This window comes from Ictidomys tridecemlineatus, chromosome 5 (assembly GCF_052094955.1).
Source record: "Ictidomys tridecemlineatus isolate mIctTri1 chromosome 5, mIctTri1.hap1, whole genome shotgun sequence".
Classification (NCBI taxonomy): domain Eukaryota; kingdom Metazoa; phylum Chordata; class Mammalia; order Rodentia; family Sciuridae; genus Ictidomys; species Ictidomys tridecemlineatus.
In genome coordinates, this window is record NC_135481.1 from 172,039,537 (window position 1) to 172,054,032 (window position 14,496).

The following is a 14,496-nucleotide window of genomic DNA, read 5'->3' on the forward strand; positions in this document are numbered from 1 at the left end:
CTAGTTTTTCTAGAGTTTTGAACATAAAGGGATGCTGTACTTTGTTGAATGCTTTTTCTGCATCTATCGAGATGATCATATGGTTCTTATTTTTAAGTCTATTGATGTGGTGAATAACATTTATTGATTTCCGTATATTGAACCAGCCTTGCATCCCAGGGATGAATCCTACTTGATCATGGTGTATAATTTTTTTGATATGTTTTTGAATCCGATTCGCCAGAATTTTATTGAGGATTTTTGCATCTAGGTTCATTAGAGATATTGGTCTGTAATTTTCTTTCTTTGAAGTGTCTTTGTCTGGTTTAGGCATCAGGGTGATGCTGGCCTCGTAGAATGTATTTGGAAGTTCTCCCTCTTTTTCTATTTCCTGAAATAGCTTGAAAAGTATTGGTGTTATTTCCTCTTTAAAGGTTTTGTAAAACTCTGCTGTATACCCATCCGGTCCTGGGCTTTTCTTAGTTGGTAGTCTTTTGATGGTTTCTTCTATTTCCTCTATTGTTATTGGTCTGTTTAGGTTGTCTATATCCTCCTGACTCAATCTGGGCAGATCATAAGACTTAAGAAATTTATCTATGCCTTCACTATCTTCTATTTTATTGGAGTATAAGGATTCAAAATAATTTCTGATTATCTTCTGTATTTCTGAAGTGTCTGTTGTGATATTGCCTTTTTCATCCCGTATGCTAGTAATTTGAGTTCTCTCTCTTCTTCTCTTCGTTAGCATGGCTAAGGGTCTGTCGATTTTATTTATTTTTTCAAAGAACCAACTTTTAGTTTTGTCAATTTTTTCAATTGTTTCTTTTGTTTCTATTTCATTAATTTCAGCTCTGATTTTAATTATTTCTTGCCTTCTACTTCTTTTGCTGTTGTTTTGCTCTTCTTTTTCTAGTATTTTGAGATGAAGTGTGAGATCATTTATTTGTTGTTTTTTTCTTTTTTTAAGGAATGAACTCCAAGCAATGAATTTTCCTCTTAAAACTGCTTTCATTGTGTCCCATGGATTCCGATATGTTGTGTCTGTGTTTTCATTTATCTATAAGAATTTTTTAATTTCCTCCTTGATGTCTTCTATAACCCATTGATAATTCAGTAACCTATTGTTCATTCTCCAAGAGATGCATGATTTTTCCTTCCTTCTTTTATCGTTGATTTCCAGTTTTATTCCATTATGATCAGATAAGATGCATGGTATTATCTCTACTTTATAATGTCTAAGAGTTGCCCTGTGACATAATGTATGATCTATTTTTGAGAAGGATCCATGTGCTGCTGAGAAAAAAGTGTACTGCTTGATGTTGGGTGGTATATTCTATATATGTCAATTAAGTCTAGGTTATTAATTGTATTATTGAGTTCTATAGTTTTTTTATTCAACTTTGTTTGGAAGATCTGTCCAGTGGTGAGAGAGGTGTGTTGAAGTCTCCCATAATTATTGTATGGTGGTCTATTAGACTCTTGAACTTGTGAAGAGTTTGTTTAATGAACATAGCTGCACCATTGTTTGGGGCATATATATTTATGATTGTTATGTCTTGTTGGTGTATGGTTCCCTTGAGCAGTATGTAGTGTCCCTCTTTATCCCTTTTGATTAACTTTGGCTTGAAATCTATTTTATTTGATATGAGTATGGACACTCCTGCTTGTTTTCGAAGTCCATATGAGTGATATGATTTTTCCCAACCTTTCACCTTCAGTCTATGTATGTCTTTTCCTATCAAATGCGTCTCCTGTAGGCAGCATATTGTTGGATCTTTTTTTTTTTTGATCCATTCTACTAGCCTGTGTCTCTTAATTGGTGAGTTTAAGCCATTAACATTTAGGGTTATTATTGAGATATGGATTGTTCTTCCAGCCATATTTGTTTATTTATGTTACTTAACATGGTTTGTTTTTCCTCTTTGATTATTTTTTCTCTTTACTGTACTACCTCCCACTGTTGGTTTTCACTGTTATTTTCCATTTCCTCTTCCTATAATGTTTTGCTGAGGATTTTTTGGAGAGATGGTTTTCTAGCTGCAAATTCTTTTAACTTTTGTTTATCGTGGAAGGTTTTAATTTCATCTTCCATCCTGAAGCTTAATTTTGCTGGATACACAATTCTTGGTTGGAACCCATTTTCTTTCAGCGTTTGAAATATGTTATTCCAGGATCTTCTAGCTTTCAGAGTCTGTGTTGAAAGATCAGCTGTTATCCTGATTGGTTTACCCCTAAATGTAATCTGCTTTCTTTCTCTTTTAAAATTCTCTCCTTATTCTGTATGTTGGGCATCTTCATTATAATGTGTCTAGGTGTGGATCTCTTATGATTTTGCACCTTTGGCGTCCTGTAGGCTTCTAGGATTTGGGATTCTGTGTCATTCTTCAAGTCTGCAAGTTTTCTTGTATTATTTCATTGAACAGATTGCTCATTCCTTTGGTGTGCACCTCTATACCTTCCTGAATCCCAATGACTCTTAAGTTTGGTCTCTTTATGTTATCCCATATTTCTTGGATGTTCTGCTCATGGTTTCTTAACAGTCTCTCTGAGCTGTCTATGTGCTTTTCAAGTTGAAATACTTTGTCTTCATTGTCTGATGTTCTATCTTATAAGTGTTCTACTCTGCTGGTAGTATTCTCATTTGAGTTTTTAATTTGGTTTATTTCTTCCTGCATTTCTAGGATTTCTGTTTGTTTTTTATAACCTCTATCTCTCTGTATAGTTGATCTTTTGCTTATTGGATTTGTTTATGAAATTCATTGTCGAAGTGATCTTTCATTGTCTGATTTTGCTGTCTAATGTCTTCCTTGAGACTCCAGATCATCTGAAGCATGTATATCCTGAATTGTCTATCTGACATTCCATCTGCTGCAGATATTACCTCTTCTAAAGTTGAGTTGACCTGCATTGCTTGTGGTCCTTTCTTTCCTTGTCTTTTCATACTGCTCACGTTTCTTTCTGCTTGGTGAAACTGTTGTGTTATTGAATTTTCCCCCTATATATTTATATTGCTCTTGTATTGTTGCAAAGTCTCCCTTGCAGTGGCGGGCGGCTGCTGGGCCCCTCCTCCAATAGGGGTGATCTATCTACCACGCTGGCGGGCCGCCTGGCCTGTTCTCCAGGTTGCAGTTCTGCCTACCTTGCAGGCGCCGGCGGCGGCTGTGCTCCTCCTCCAATTGGGGTGATCTTTCGACTAGGCTGGCGGGCCACTGGGCCCCTACTCCGGGATGCCCTGTCTGCCTATCTTGCGGGCGGCAGCTGGGCCCTTCCTCCAATTGGGATGATGTGTTTACCTCGCTGGCGGGCCTCTGTGCCTGTTCTCCTGGTCAGTCGCAGGTCTGCCTACCTTGCAGGTGTGGGTGGTGGCTCTGCCCCTCCTCCCAAGTATTTTTTTTAAAAAGGGATGTTTTTGATAATTTTTTAAAAAGTTGGATTATCCAGGTATACTCTCAGAGAAATGAAACATTTACTTAAAGTACAACAAGACCTTTGTTTTTTCTTTGGCTGTTAATTCTATAAAAGTTAAAATTAATAATTTTAGCTGTGTGTGGGTGCCACATACCTGTAATCCCAGCTACTTTGGAGGCTGAGGCAGGAGGGTAACAAGTTTGACACTAGCCTGGGAAACTTAGCAAGATCCTGTTTCAAAGTAAAATTTTATAAAGGGCTGTGGATGGGGCTGGGTTTGTGGCTTGCTTAGCATGCATGAGCCTCTGGGTTTGATTCCCAGCATCATGTTAAAAACAACAGCAACTAAATAAACAAAGGTATTGTGTCCATCTACAACTAAAAATATTTTTTTTAAAAAAAAGGGCTGTGGATGTAGCTTATTGGTAGAATGATCCTGGATTCACTCCCTAGTACCACCCCCATCCCACACAATGTTGCCTCCCTCTGTGTAAAAAGAAAATCAATATTTTAAAAGTATCATCTAAGGATTTATCCCTTTATATAAAAATTTTTTGTTAATCTTTTTCCCCTTAATAATAATAAATATTATTAACAGTGAGTAAATGTTGTTTACTCACTGTTAATAATATTTATTTCTAGGTAATAGAATGTGGGGTTGTGTTTTAAACTTTTAGTTGTTTTCTTCATAATGAATGTGTATGATTTATAATAGCAACTCAGTGATATTTTTCTCGAAAACAAACAAAATACTCAAAATTAAATATGTTAAGATGTTGAATATGATTATTCAGTAATGCAAGGGTAAGTATAAATTGTATGGCAAGAGTATCAAATTATTTTCATTTTGGCATGTTTGTATTTCAAAAGATCAGTATGTAAATTTATAGTATAATTGAAATGCTATAATATATTCAGCCTTCCTTAAAAGTATGACTAAAATCAATTAGATGAAAGAAAAGGGAAATTTTCTGGTAATTTCCTTTTATTTATCATCAGTTTTTTAGGATGTATTGAAGGAAAAGTTATTGTAATAAATTAAGTTGAAGTCCCTTTAGTATGATGCAATCTTCAAGTGATTTAGACTACAGAAGAGATTTTCAAAAGAGGCATTAGAAGCTTCCACCAGACTTTTATTTCCTTCTTGTCCCAGTGCTATGTAGTCCACCGTCCCTTCCTGAATTTTCAGATACCTAGTGGGCTCAGGTGTCAGTAGTGTTTGCCAGGGTAACTGGTGCCTCCCTGTGTCCTTGATTTAATGAACATCTCAAAACTGGATTGTTACAAATAAAAGAGTACAAGATATTCTGTTTTGTCATTTGGATAAAAATTTGATCTGTTTGTTTTGTAGGTATGACCTTGCTTCTAGGGAATGGCTTCCATTAAACCATTCTGTGAACAATGTGGTTGTTAGATATGGTCATTCTTTGGCTTTATATCAGGTAAAAATACCCACATTCTGTACTAAGCATGAAACTCGACTCTTCCTCAGTTAATTTATGTATTATACAGTTGAAAAGCTATTGAATGTTGTTTTTTTTTTAATTGGGGCAGACTTTCTTTTGGTGGTGGGAGTTATTTGATTGGCTAAGTTGTAAGTGGAATTGAAGCTGCAACTTCTTGAACCCAAGAGATTTTAATAGATCTAACCATACAGAGATATTATTGATTGTGATGCCAAGTGGTTAGAACTGTAGATTAAAAAGTATTGATTAGCATTTATGCCATTCCAGGTTTATCCAAGAATTGTCAAACAACTAAATAATAATTTTCACCTCCCATTTTTGGAGGTATGTGTTAGGATGAAGCAACTTTATTTTTTCAAGTTATTTTATTATGTAAAAGATCTCATATAAGCAAGCCCAAGAAAATGACAAAGTTTTAGAGACATAAAATATGATTTGCTTATTTTTGTTCCTTTCTGCATCCTCTTCCTAATTATTCATGGAATAGCCCATTAATAATTTTTAAGCTGAGAACATTATTGACGTTTTTGAACTGGTCATTTTTTGTTCTCAGATTTGAATTTTTTTTTTTGTTTTTTGTGGTTTTTTTTTTTTAGAGAGAGAGAAAGAATTTTTTTAATATTTATTTTTTAGTTTTCGGTGGACACAACATCTTTATTTTTTTTAATTTTTATGTGGTCCTGAGGATCGAACCCAGCGCCCCACGCATGCCAGGCAAGCACGTTACCACTTGAGCCACATCCCAGCCCCTCAGATTTGAATTTTTAATGTTTTTTTAAATCCTGTTTATGTTTTTTCCTCTAGGATAATATTTACATGTATGGAGGAAAAATTGATTCAACAGGCAATGTGACCAATGAATTGAGAGTGTTTCATATTCATAACGAATCATGGGTATTGTTGACCCCAAAGGCAAAGGAGCAGTATGCAGTGGTTGGACACTCAGCACACGTTGTAACACTGAAGAGTGGCCGAGTGGTCATGCTGGTCATCTTTGGTCACTGCCCTCTCTATGGATATATAAGCAATGTGCAGGAATATGACTTGGGTAGGTATATTTTTTTCCAGTGGACATGTTTTAAACATCAACTTCAAAATCTCTCCTTTCATTGTTAGGATGTTAAACAAGATTCAAGCTAACCTAGATCCAGTTCTTCATTTTGAAATGCAGATAATATGGATGTATAAACAGTAAAATTCAGGTTATTGATGCCCCTTTCTACTGTCAATTTTCGAGGAGATAAAGGAGGTACTGAATACTAAGCGTGTTAAAATAAATAAAAGTAGTTCAAACTACAAATGCTATGGAAAAATTTGGATGGCCCTTTAGTGGTTGATTTAATGGAGTATGAATTTCCTTTAATACATAATCTTTCCTTTGGTTAAATTTTGTTTTATCTGTTGTTGTACAGTAGATGTATCAGCTATAATTTATATTTTGAGATAGTAGGCCTATAAAGTACAACTGTATACTGATTACTAAAGATCATAGGGAATTAAATTCTCACTTGAGGGGAATATGAGTCTTTTATTTTAAAATAGTTTTAAACCCCTGCATTTATAGCCAATTTATTCTCTTCTGTCTCTTTCCAAACTTTTTGTTTATTCTTATTTTTTATAGGTTCTTTTTAGTTATATATGATAGTAGACTTCATTTTGATATAATTATACAAACATAGAATGTGTCTTATTCTAATTAGGACCCCATTCTTTTTGCGGGGAGGGCACCAAGGATTGGACTCAGGGACACTCAACCACTGAACCACATCCCCAGCCCTATTTAGTATTGTATTTAGAGACAGGGTCTCACTGAGTTATGTAGCAGCTCACTTTTGCTGAGGCTGGCTTTGAACTCGTGATCCTCCTGCCTCAGCCTCCTCAGCCACTGAGATTGCAGGCATATGCCACCGTGCCTGGCTTGGACCCCATTCTTGTGGATGTACATGATGGTGGGATTTACCGTGGTATATTCATATATGTACCTATTTATGAATAGGAGAATTATTTTGGATTCATACCCCTGTCTTCTTTTTCCTATCCTTTTTCTTCATTCCCCTTTGTCTATTATCTATTCTTCCCCTCTCCCTTGTTATTGTGGGTTAGCTTCCATATATCAGCAAAAACATTTGACCTTTGGTTTTGGGGAACTGGCTTATTTTACTTAGCATAATAGTCTCCAGATCCATCCATTTACTTGCAAATATCGTAAAGTCTTTCTTCTTTATGGCTAAGTAATACTCCATTATGTATATATACCTAGTTTGGCTCCATAGCTTAGTTATTGTGAATTGAGATGTTATAAACATTGATATGGCTGGAATCTGAATCAGTTTAATGAAATTCTTTTCCTGTATTGCATGTTAGAACATCAGAACACTTAACAGATTGGAGTTTGGCCATATGAGTTTGTTACAAGTTTTGGGTGGATTTTTTTTAAGATAAAAGGATGAAATTATATGCATCAGCTCTTGTGAAATCCCTTCTCCATCCTTGAGATATTTTGAAGTTGCATTTTAGAGAAGGGGAACCTGCATGCTTTTGACTGTTTTTCCCTTTCCAGAGAGGAACACCTGGAGTATTTTGCACACCCAGGGTGCCCTTGTGCAAGGGGGTTATGGCCACAGCAGTGTTTATGATCACAGGACCAAAGCCCTGTATGTCCACGGCGGTTACAAGGCTTTCAGTGCTGTTAAATACAGGCTCGCAGATGACCTCTACAGATACGATGTGGACACCCAGATGTGGTGGGTGCTTTTTTTTTGAGCTTTTGCTTTAAACTGTGAATTCTCTAGATGCAATTGTTGGGAAAACATTTTGCTGGGTTTTTTTGTTTGTTTGTTTTCAGGCCTGGTGTATAACTCTGTTCAGTGTTATATATAAAGAAATTAGGAAGAAGCATAGGGTAATAAATTAGCTGCATTTAATTTGTTGCATTATCCTACATTCTGTAATACAGTGGTTAGAAACTACTTGGCATTCTTGGGTTGATTTTCAGTTTTCATACACTCAACCCTACTGTAATTTTTTTCCCTTCAGAATCCTAAGGAATAAAGCAGTAGTTGAGTTTGTACACACACTTATAATTAAGTAGACTATATTCCCTTTTTTTTTTTTTTTTGGTGGTGTTTGAGATGGAACCTAGAGCTTCACACATGCAAGGCAAGTTCTCTGCCACTGAGCTGTATCTCCAGGAAGATATATCCATTTTTGAACCTTGTCTTGGTAATTAAAGTGTCACCCCTGAGGTCAGTAATTGGCATAATCCAATATTATCATCAAACAGGATGCTCTCATACCTAATTGATAGAGCTCTCCTCATGCTGAATTACAGATCAGCCTGTAAAATGTATGCTCATTTTAACAAATATAAAGCTAATTTGGGTTATGAAATAATGTAATTTTAAAGCAATGTTTTCCCTTTTTTGGTATTTCATCACATATCTGAAAGACCATTCCCATAAATATGGTTTTACATTCAGTCTGGAATAAAAATCATCATTTTTATTAGCTTTGTAATACTCCATCTTGTGTGTGATTGGAAGTTTTTATTTCTAGCTTTTGTCTTGTTAGTAAAGTATCGTGCATCAGTGTCTCTCTGTGTTTCATATGATTTCTTCCCAGAAAACAGAATTATAGCATCCTATGTTATGAACATTTTAAGGGTGTTAATATCTTTTGCCAAGATTCTCATTGGATTTTACACGTCTAGACTTCATGTAAGGAAAAGTCTGAAGGTTTTTGCACATTTGGGTTTGAAGCTAATAAAGTGGCTGAGTTTGCATTAGCAGATAAATAACTATTCTTAAAAAACTAACCTTATATTTATTATTTTTCAATGAACTCAAAGGACCATTCTTAAGGACAGCCGATTTTTCCGTTACTTGCACACAGCTGTGATAGTGAGTGGAACCATGCTGGTGTTTGGAGGAAATACACACAATGACACATCCATGAGCCATGGTGCCAAATGCTTCTCTTCAGACTTCATGGCTTATGACATTGGTAAGTTTCCCAGAGCCATTTTTCTCTTCAGAAATGTTTTTGTATATAAAAGCAACATTTTAAAAAGAAACTGAAAATATCACTAGTTCCAATGGCCAGGCCACTTGAAAGAGGTCCAAATGGTAGTTTTGTATTTATTTGACTAAGGTTACACATTTGTTAGAAAGCATTACTTCTACATATAGTTCTTCTGTAAGTCACCGTTGCTAATTGCTTAAATGTTAATTTTCGGGAATGTTATGAGGAGCCGCTTCAGAAAACACTCTTAAGTCGAAATTCAAATCAAAGAGAACTACCTGGCCAGGGACTGTCACTCACCCATAGAGACTGAAGCTCTGTGGGAGAACAACAGCAATTTCAGGACCTGTTTCTTGAGAATTTAAGGAGGAAAACTATAGCTCAGGGACTTTTCTTGGCTTCATGTGAGTAAGCCAATCACAGAAACTAAAATAGTAGTTAGCAGGACCTCAGAGCCCTAAGCAGGACTGGAATTTTCCAGTTAGCAAGCAAGCAAGTTACAGAAGCTTAAAATAAAAGCAGTTAGCTTGAGCAACTTGGACAACCGCATCTTGGGTCCAAGCAGGGTTTGGACAACCATATCCTGAGTTCAAGCAGGGGGTTAGTGGGGGCAAGAATCTACTTACATTTTGTGGGGTACAAAGCACAGAAAACATTTTTTTTTTAATCAGAAAACAACTTTCATTTCAGTTTCTCAGAAACAGCTCTAGTAACAGTTTTTTTTTTTTAATAGAAGGCAGCAAAATGGAGTCTGAGGCCTGTCCATGACAGTTCTCGTTTTATAATTGTCTTATCTCATTTCTCAAAATCTTAGATCTATAATCTCTATTTTTTACTAATCTATAACCTATATCTTACACTCTTACTGATTTTACTAATTAGTTTACACCACAACAGAGGATGAGGTGAGATATCTGGCCTCTCTTTTGTGTGCCTTGGGCATATTTAAATGCTGTGGTGAAGGCCAAAGATGGCATGGAGTCCTGAAGGAAAGCAGGTACACACTGTGGAATCAAGGAAGGGACCTTTGAAGTCAGAGAAGAGGAAGGGATCTGCCCCACTGGTTTGGGGGAAGGAAGTAAGGTGGGTAGGCAGGAAGCTGGGGGCAGTTGTGGCCTCTGTTCTCCATGTTGAGGAAGATGGGGTGGAGAAGACCAGGTAGGTTTGGGTCAAGGTTGAAGAAGCTCTTCTTGGGCAGTGTCCCGAGAGTGAAGCAGTGAGCTTGTGGGTGGGGTGGTGCACCCTTGGTGTTCAGTCAGAGGGACGTTGCTAGCATAGGTCAGGGCAAAGGAGGCTCAGGAGATCTAGGAAAGGGCTTTAAATTTTTAAATAAAGTTTAATTTTTGAAATTTTAATTTCCACTTGCATTTTTCTATGGTAGCTACTAAGTTTGGGCAGATCAATATGGGAAGGAGTAGAAAACAATTGTGGAACTCACAGAGTATACTCACTTAAGCTTTGTAGAATATAAAATTTGCTTAAGTTAAAAAAAAACATTCTTGGGGGCCAGAGATGTAATCTAGTGGTAGAGTGCTTGCCTATCATGATGGACACGGCAGTGGGTTGGATACCCAGCATGGCAAAAACCCAAACCAAAAACAAAAAAAAAAAAAACATTCCAGTGTGTAAAACTGATGGACAGCAGGGTGAGTGATGTCATAAATGTCAGATGCTAATTGGAATTGCCATGTGACCCATCTTTCTTTTGTGCCCTACTGCTCCACTGCTGCTGGTTTTTACCCAGCATTCATAGCATGACTAATAGAGTTGACTGGTATGTTTTACAAGGCTGTGTGTGTGTTACGGTCTTCTTCTTGAAGACTGTCAGTTCCTGTTGATTATGAATGGCAGTCCTCTCTGAAATGTGTTTTTCTTGCTTCTAGCTTGTGACCGATGGTCAGTGCTTCCCAGACCTAATCTCCACCGTGATGTCAATAGATTTGGCCATTCCGCAGTCTTACACAACAGGTAATTGGAGAAGTGCTTGATTATTTTCTTTTGTGCTTGAGATGGAAGTGAAATAAAATATGTAGAAGTGAAAATGAACTAATATTATTTGCAGGATTCCCTCATCTCATTAGTTTTTCACAGAGGACAAATTTCCTGATTGAGGGTTAAAATATTCGATGTGACTGTGAACTGCTTCAAATGCCATGTTTGTTGATCTGGTGGTGTTAGCACACAGGCACATGCTATGTTTGGTGGTATTGGGATGTGTGGGGCAACAAAAGCTCCATGCATGTTACTGTGTTAGGTCTTATGTAATTCTTTTTAGGTACTTAGGTTGTTGAGTTTCAAGTAGCTGTATCTGAACAGTGGTTGGAAAAAAAGCAGAGAGGGCCCTTTAGATGAGAGATAAGGTAGGGAACAGAAATGCGGAGGTTGTAGAGCTTAACATAGGGCCAGTCTGTAGTCCTTGGATGATCTGAAGTCTGCACTGCATTTCACTGCATTGCTGAAAAACGCCTAAGTCAGCTATCCCTCATGAATAATTTTATATATATAAAATGTGTATATATATATGTGTATGTGTATATAATGTATATATGTGTGTTGCTCAGCTGCACTAAATTGGCTTTGCCTGACTTAGTTGTTCTGAGTGTGGTTTTGATTAATCATTATTAATATTTTTTTTTATTTTTTTGGTTAGTACTGCATATGGAACCCATGGCTTTGTGTATGCTGGATAATTGCTCTACCACAAACTACGTTCCCAGACCTCTTAATCTGTTTTTATTTTTATTTATTTATTTATTTATTTATTTATTTATTTAGTCTTTTTTTTTCTTTTTTTTTTTATTGTTGGTCGTTCAAAACATTACATCTAATTTGATATATTTCACAGTTTGATTCAAAAGGGTTATGAACTCCCATTTTTACCCCGTATACAGATTGCTGAATCACATCAGTTACATCAGTTACATTTCCATTGATTTACATATTGCCATTCTAGTGTCTGATGAATTCTGCTCTCTATCCTATTCTCTACTATCCCCCCTCCCCTCCCCTCCCCTCCCCTCTTCTCTCTCAACCCCCTCTACTGTAAAACACTTCTTCCACTTGTATTATTCTTTCCTTACCCCTCACTTCCTCTTGTATGTAATTTTGTATAACCCTGAGGATCACCATCCCTTTCCATGCAATTTTCTTAATCTGTTTTTAAATTTGCTGTTCTTTCCTCTGCCTCTTCAAATCTATTGCTGAGTACCTCTAGTGAATTTTTCATTTTTCTTATTGTATTTCCAACTCCAGAATTTTCATTTATTCTTTATAATGTATGTTCTCTCTCTCTCTCTCTCTCTCTCTCTCTCTCTCTCTCTCTCTCTCTCTCTCTCTCTCTCTCTCTTCTTTTTGGCATTACAGATGGTTTTTTATTCTCTTTGAATCCCCAATTCCTAGTACAGTGCCAGAAACAGAGTACACATTTTTTGAATAAAAAACTTAATTACCCTTTGACACTTGGTTCTCAGAATCCTCATGATGAGCCTCAAACTGTTGTGTTAGACACAGGTAACAAGAAGCAACAGCTTTTTCCAGGCATGTCCATGTGGATGAACAGCCAATAATCTTTCCACAGTCCAGGAAAAAATGTTTCTTTTTACATTCTATTTAAATATTCTGTAAAATCATCTATTACTGTGATCAACCTTAGAGTGAGTAAGAATATCCTTATAAAAAGTACTTCTCCCCGGCCAGACACAGTGGCGCACATCTGTAACCCTAGCAGGAGGATCATGAGTTCAAAGCCAGCTTCAGCAAAAGTGAGGCACTAAACAATTCAGTGAGACCCTGTCTCTAAATAAAATATAAAATAGGGCTGGGGATGTGGCTCAGTGGTCGAGTGCCCCTAAGCCAATCCCTGTACCCCACTCCCCCAACAGTACTTCTCTCCTATGGAAATCAAATTCAGTTCTGATTTTAAAACCTACTAAAATACAAAAATAAGAAACGTGAGTTTCATGTATGTCTCTTTATTGCTATTCTCTGTTAAGCTATTAATGTCATGCTTTCATTTAATTCTTTAGACAGTTTTTTTTTTTTTTACTTCCTTAAATATATACTAGCTGTTTTGAAGCGTTGATCTCCTGAATTCAACATGTGGACCCTCTCAGAAATGTTTTTACTGACTCTTGTTTCCTCTGTATTGGTCACATATTTTCCTTTGTTTGCATATTTTGTTGAAAATGTAACATCTTAAATAATATATTAAAATAAGTCTGAATCCGGATTCCTCTACCACCACCACCAGGGGTTGTTGCTGTTTATTTAGGGCTTTTGTATACTTTAATTCTATGGATTCTCTTCCTTCCACAGTGTGCCATTGATGATTTTTATACTCAGTTGTTTTCTCCTGTTTTTAATTTTAATTTTTATGCTCAGTTGTTTTCTTCTGTTTTTAATTTTAATTTTAATCCTTTTGGATTGCTGGCAGATCAGTGTAGCTTAGTGTTCAGCCAATGTTTACTCAATGTTTGTGCTTAAACACTTGCAGCCATTAAGTATCCACTATTTGCTGTTGTGTTTATTTGTGATTTGGGGGAATATATTCAAAGTTTTGGAAGTTTACAAATGTGGTCTAGCTTTTACTTTTTTTTTTTTGCATTTTCAAGTTCTGACATTCAGTTGGGTGTGAGTGGATAGACAGGGCTGCCTTCTCTGTTATCTTCTGCATGTTATTAAAGCCTTATGTAGACACTCAGCCATTACACTACTAGAAATGTGAAATCTTATTAAAGTGCACTATGATTGAGGTTGTATAGAAGAAATAATAGATGGAGAGAAAATGAATGGAAAGAAAATCTTCAGCTTAAATATAAAAGCCCCATGAATGGAGTTACTAATACTTTTACTTCCGAGTCCTGCCCTTCTTCCTGGCCTGTCACTCCCAAATTCTTGAGAAATCTGTAAGTCTTAAAGTTACTGCCATTTCCCTCATCTGTGAAAATTGCCCTGCTTTAATGCTTATGTGCACTGTTAGCTGACTTACAGTGTCTTTCTAGATTAGACAATCAAAAGTGAGATGTATTATAAGAAACCTATCATTTGGATATAATCCAGACTTTACCTGTTAATCAGAGAAGAGAGTGTCAATCTAGAAGATCCTGAAGCAGACCAGACCACTGTAAATGTCTTGAGATCCATCATCAAAAAATTGAGTTCTCGAAGCTCACATGCCTTCCCATGCCCACAAAAGCTTCCTTTAAAAGAAGGACCCAAGACCCCCAAACAGCATGTCTTAGTGTTCAGCCAATGTTTATTCAATGTTTGTGCTTAAACACTTGCAGCCATTAAGTATCCACTATTTGCTGTTGTGTTTATTTGTGATTTGGGGGAATATATTCAAAGCCCACACCCTGAGAATGTATACTTATATTTCTGTAATAAATTTCCTTCTTTGCTACTGAGACTTCACTCATCTTTAAGTTCTTTTCCACAACAAGTCAAGAACATAGAAGGTTTGAGTAGAGGTCTTATTATCTTTGGAAATATCTTCTCTAACCCTCATATGGTAACATGATCACCATGTTCCTGAGGGAGATTTGGGCTTGCTTGATTTAAAAGCCCTAAAACCTTGATGTGAGCCTTTTGGTGTTCAGTTCTGGGATTTTCTTTCACTGAAAGA

General features: G+C 36.4%; 1 protein-coding gene across 2 annotated transcripts in view; it reads left to right on the forward strand.

The window, feature by feature from the left end:
• LOC101970137 (attractin-like) overlaps window positions 1-14,496 on the forward strand; it is a 99,270-nt gene that overhangs the window by 26,635 nt on the left and 58,139 nt on the right. For both annotated transcript variants that reach the window (XM_078051494.1, XM_021723262.3), the window contains exons 7-11: window positions 4,739-4,829; window positions 5,658-5,901; window positions 7,414-7,597; window positions 8,701-8,855; window positions 10,757-10,841. In XM_078051494.1, the coding sequence (XP_077907620.1) occupies window positions 4,739-4,829; window positions 5,658-5,901; window positions 7,414-7,597; window positions 8,701-8,855; window positions 10,757-10,841 (759 nt within the window). The remainder of the gene's footprint in view (window positions 1-4,738; window positions 4,830-5,657; window positions 5,902-7,413; window positions 7,598-8,700; window positions 8,856-10,756; window positions 10,842-14,496) is intronic.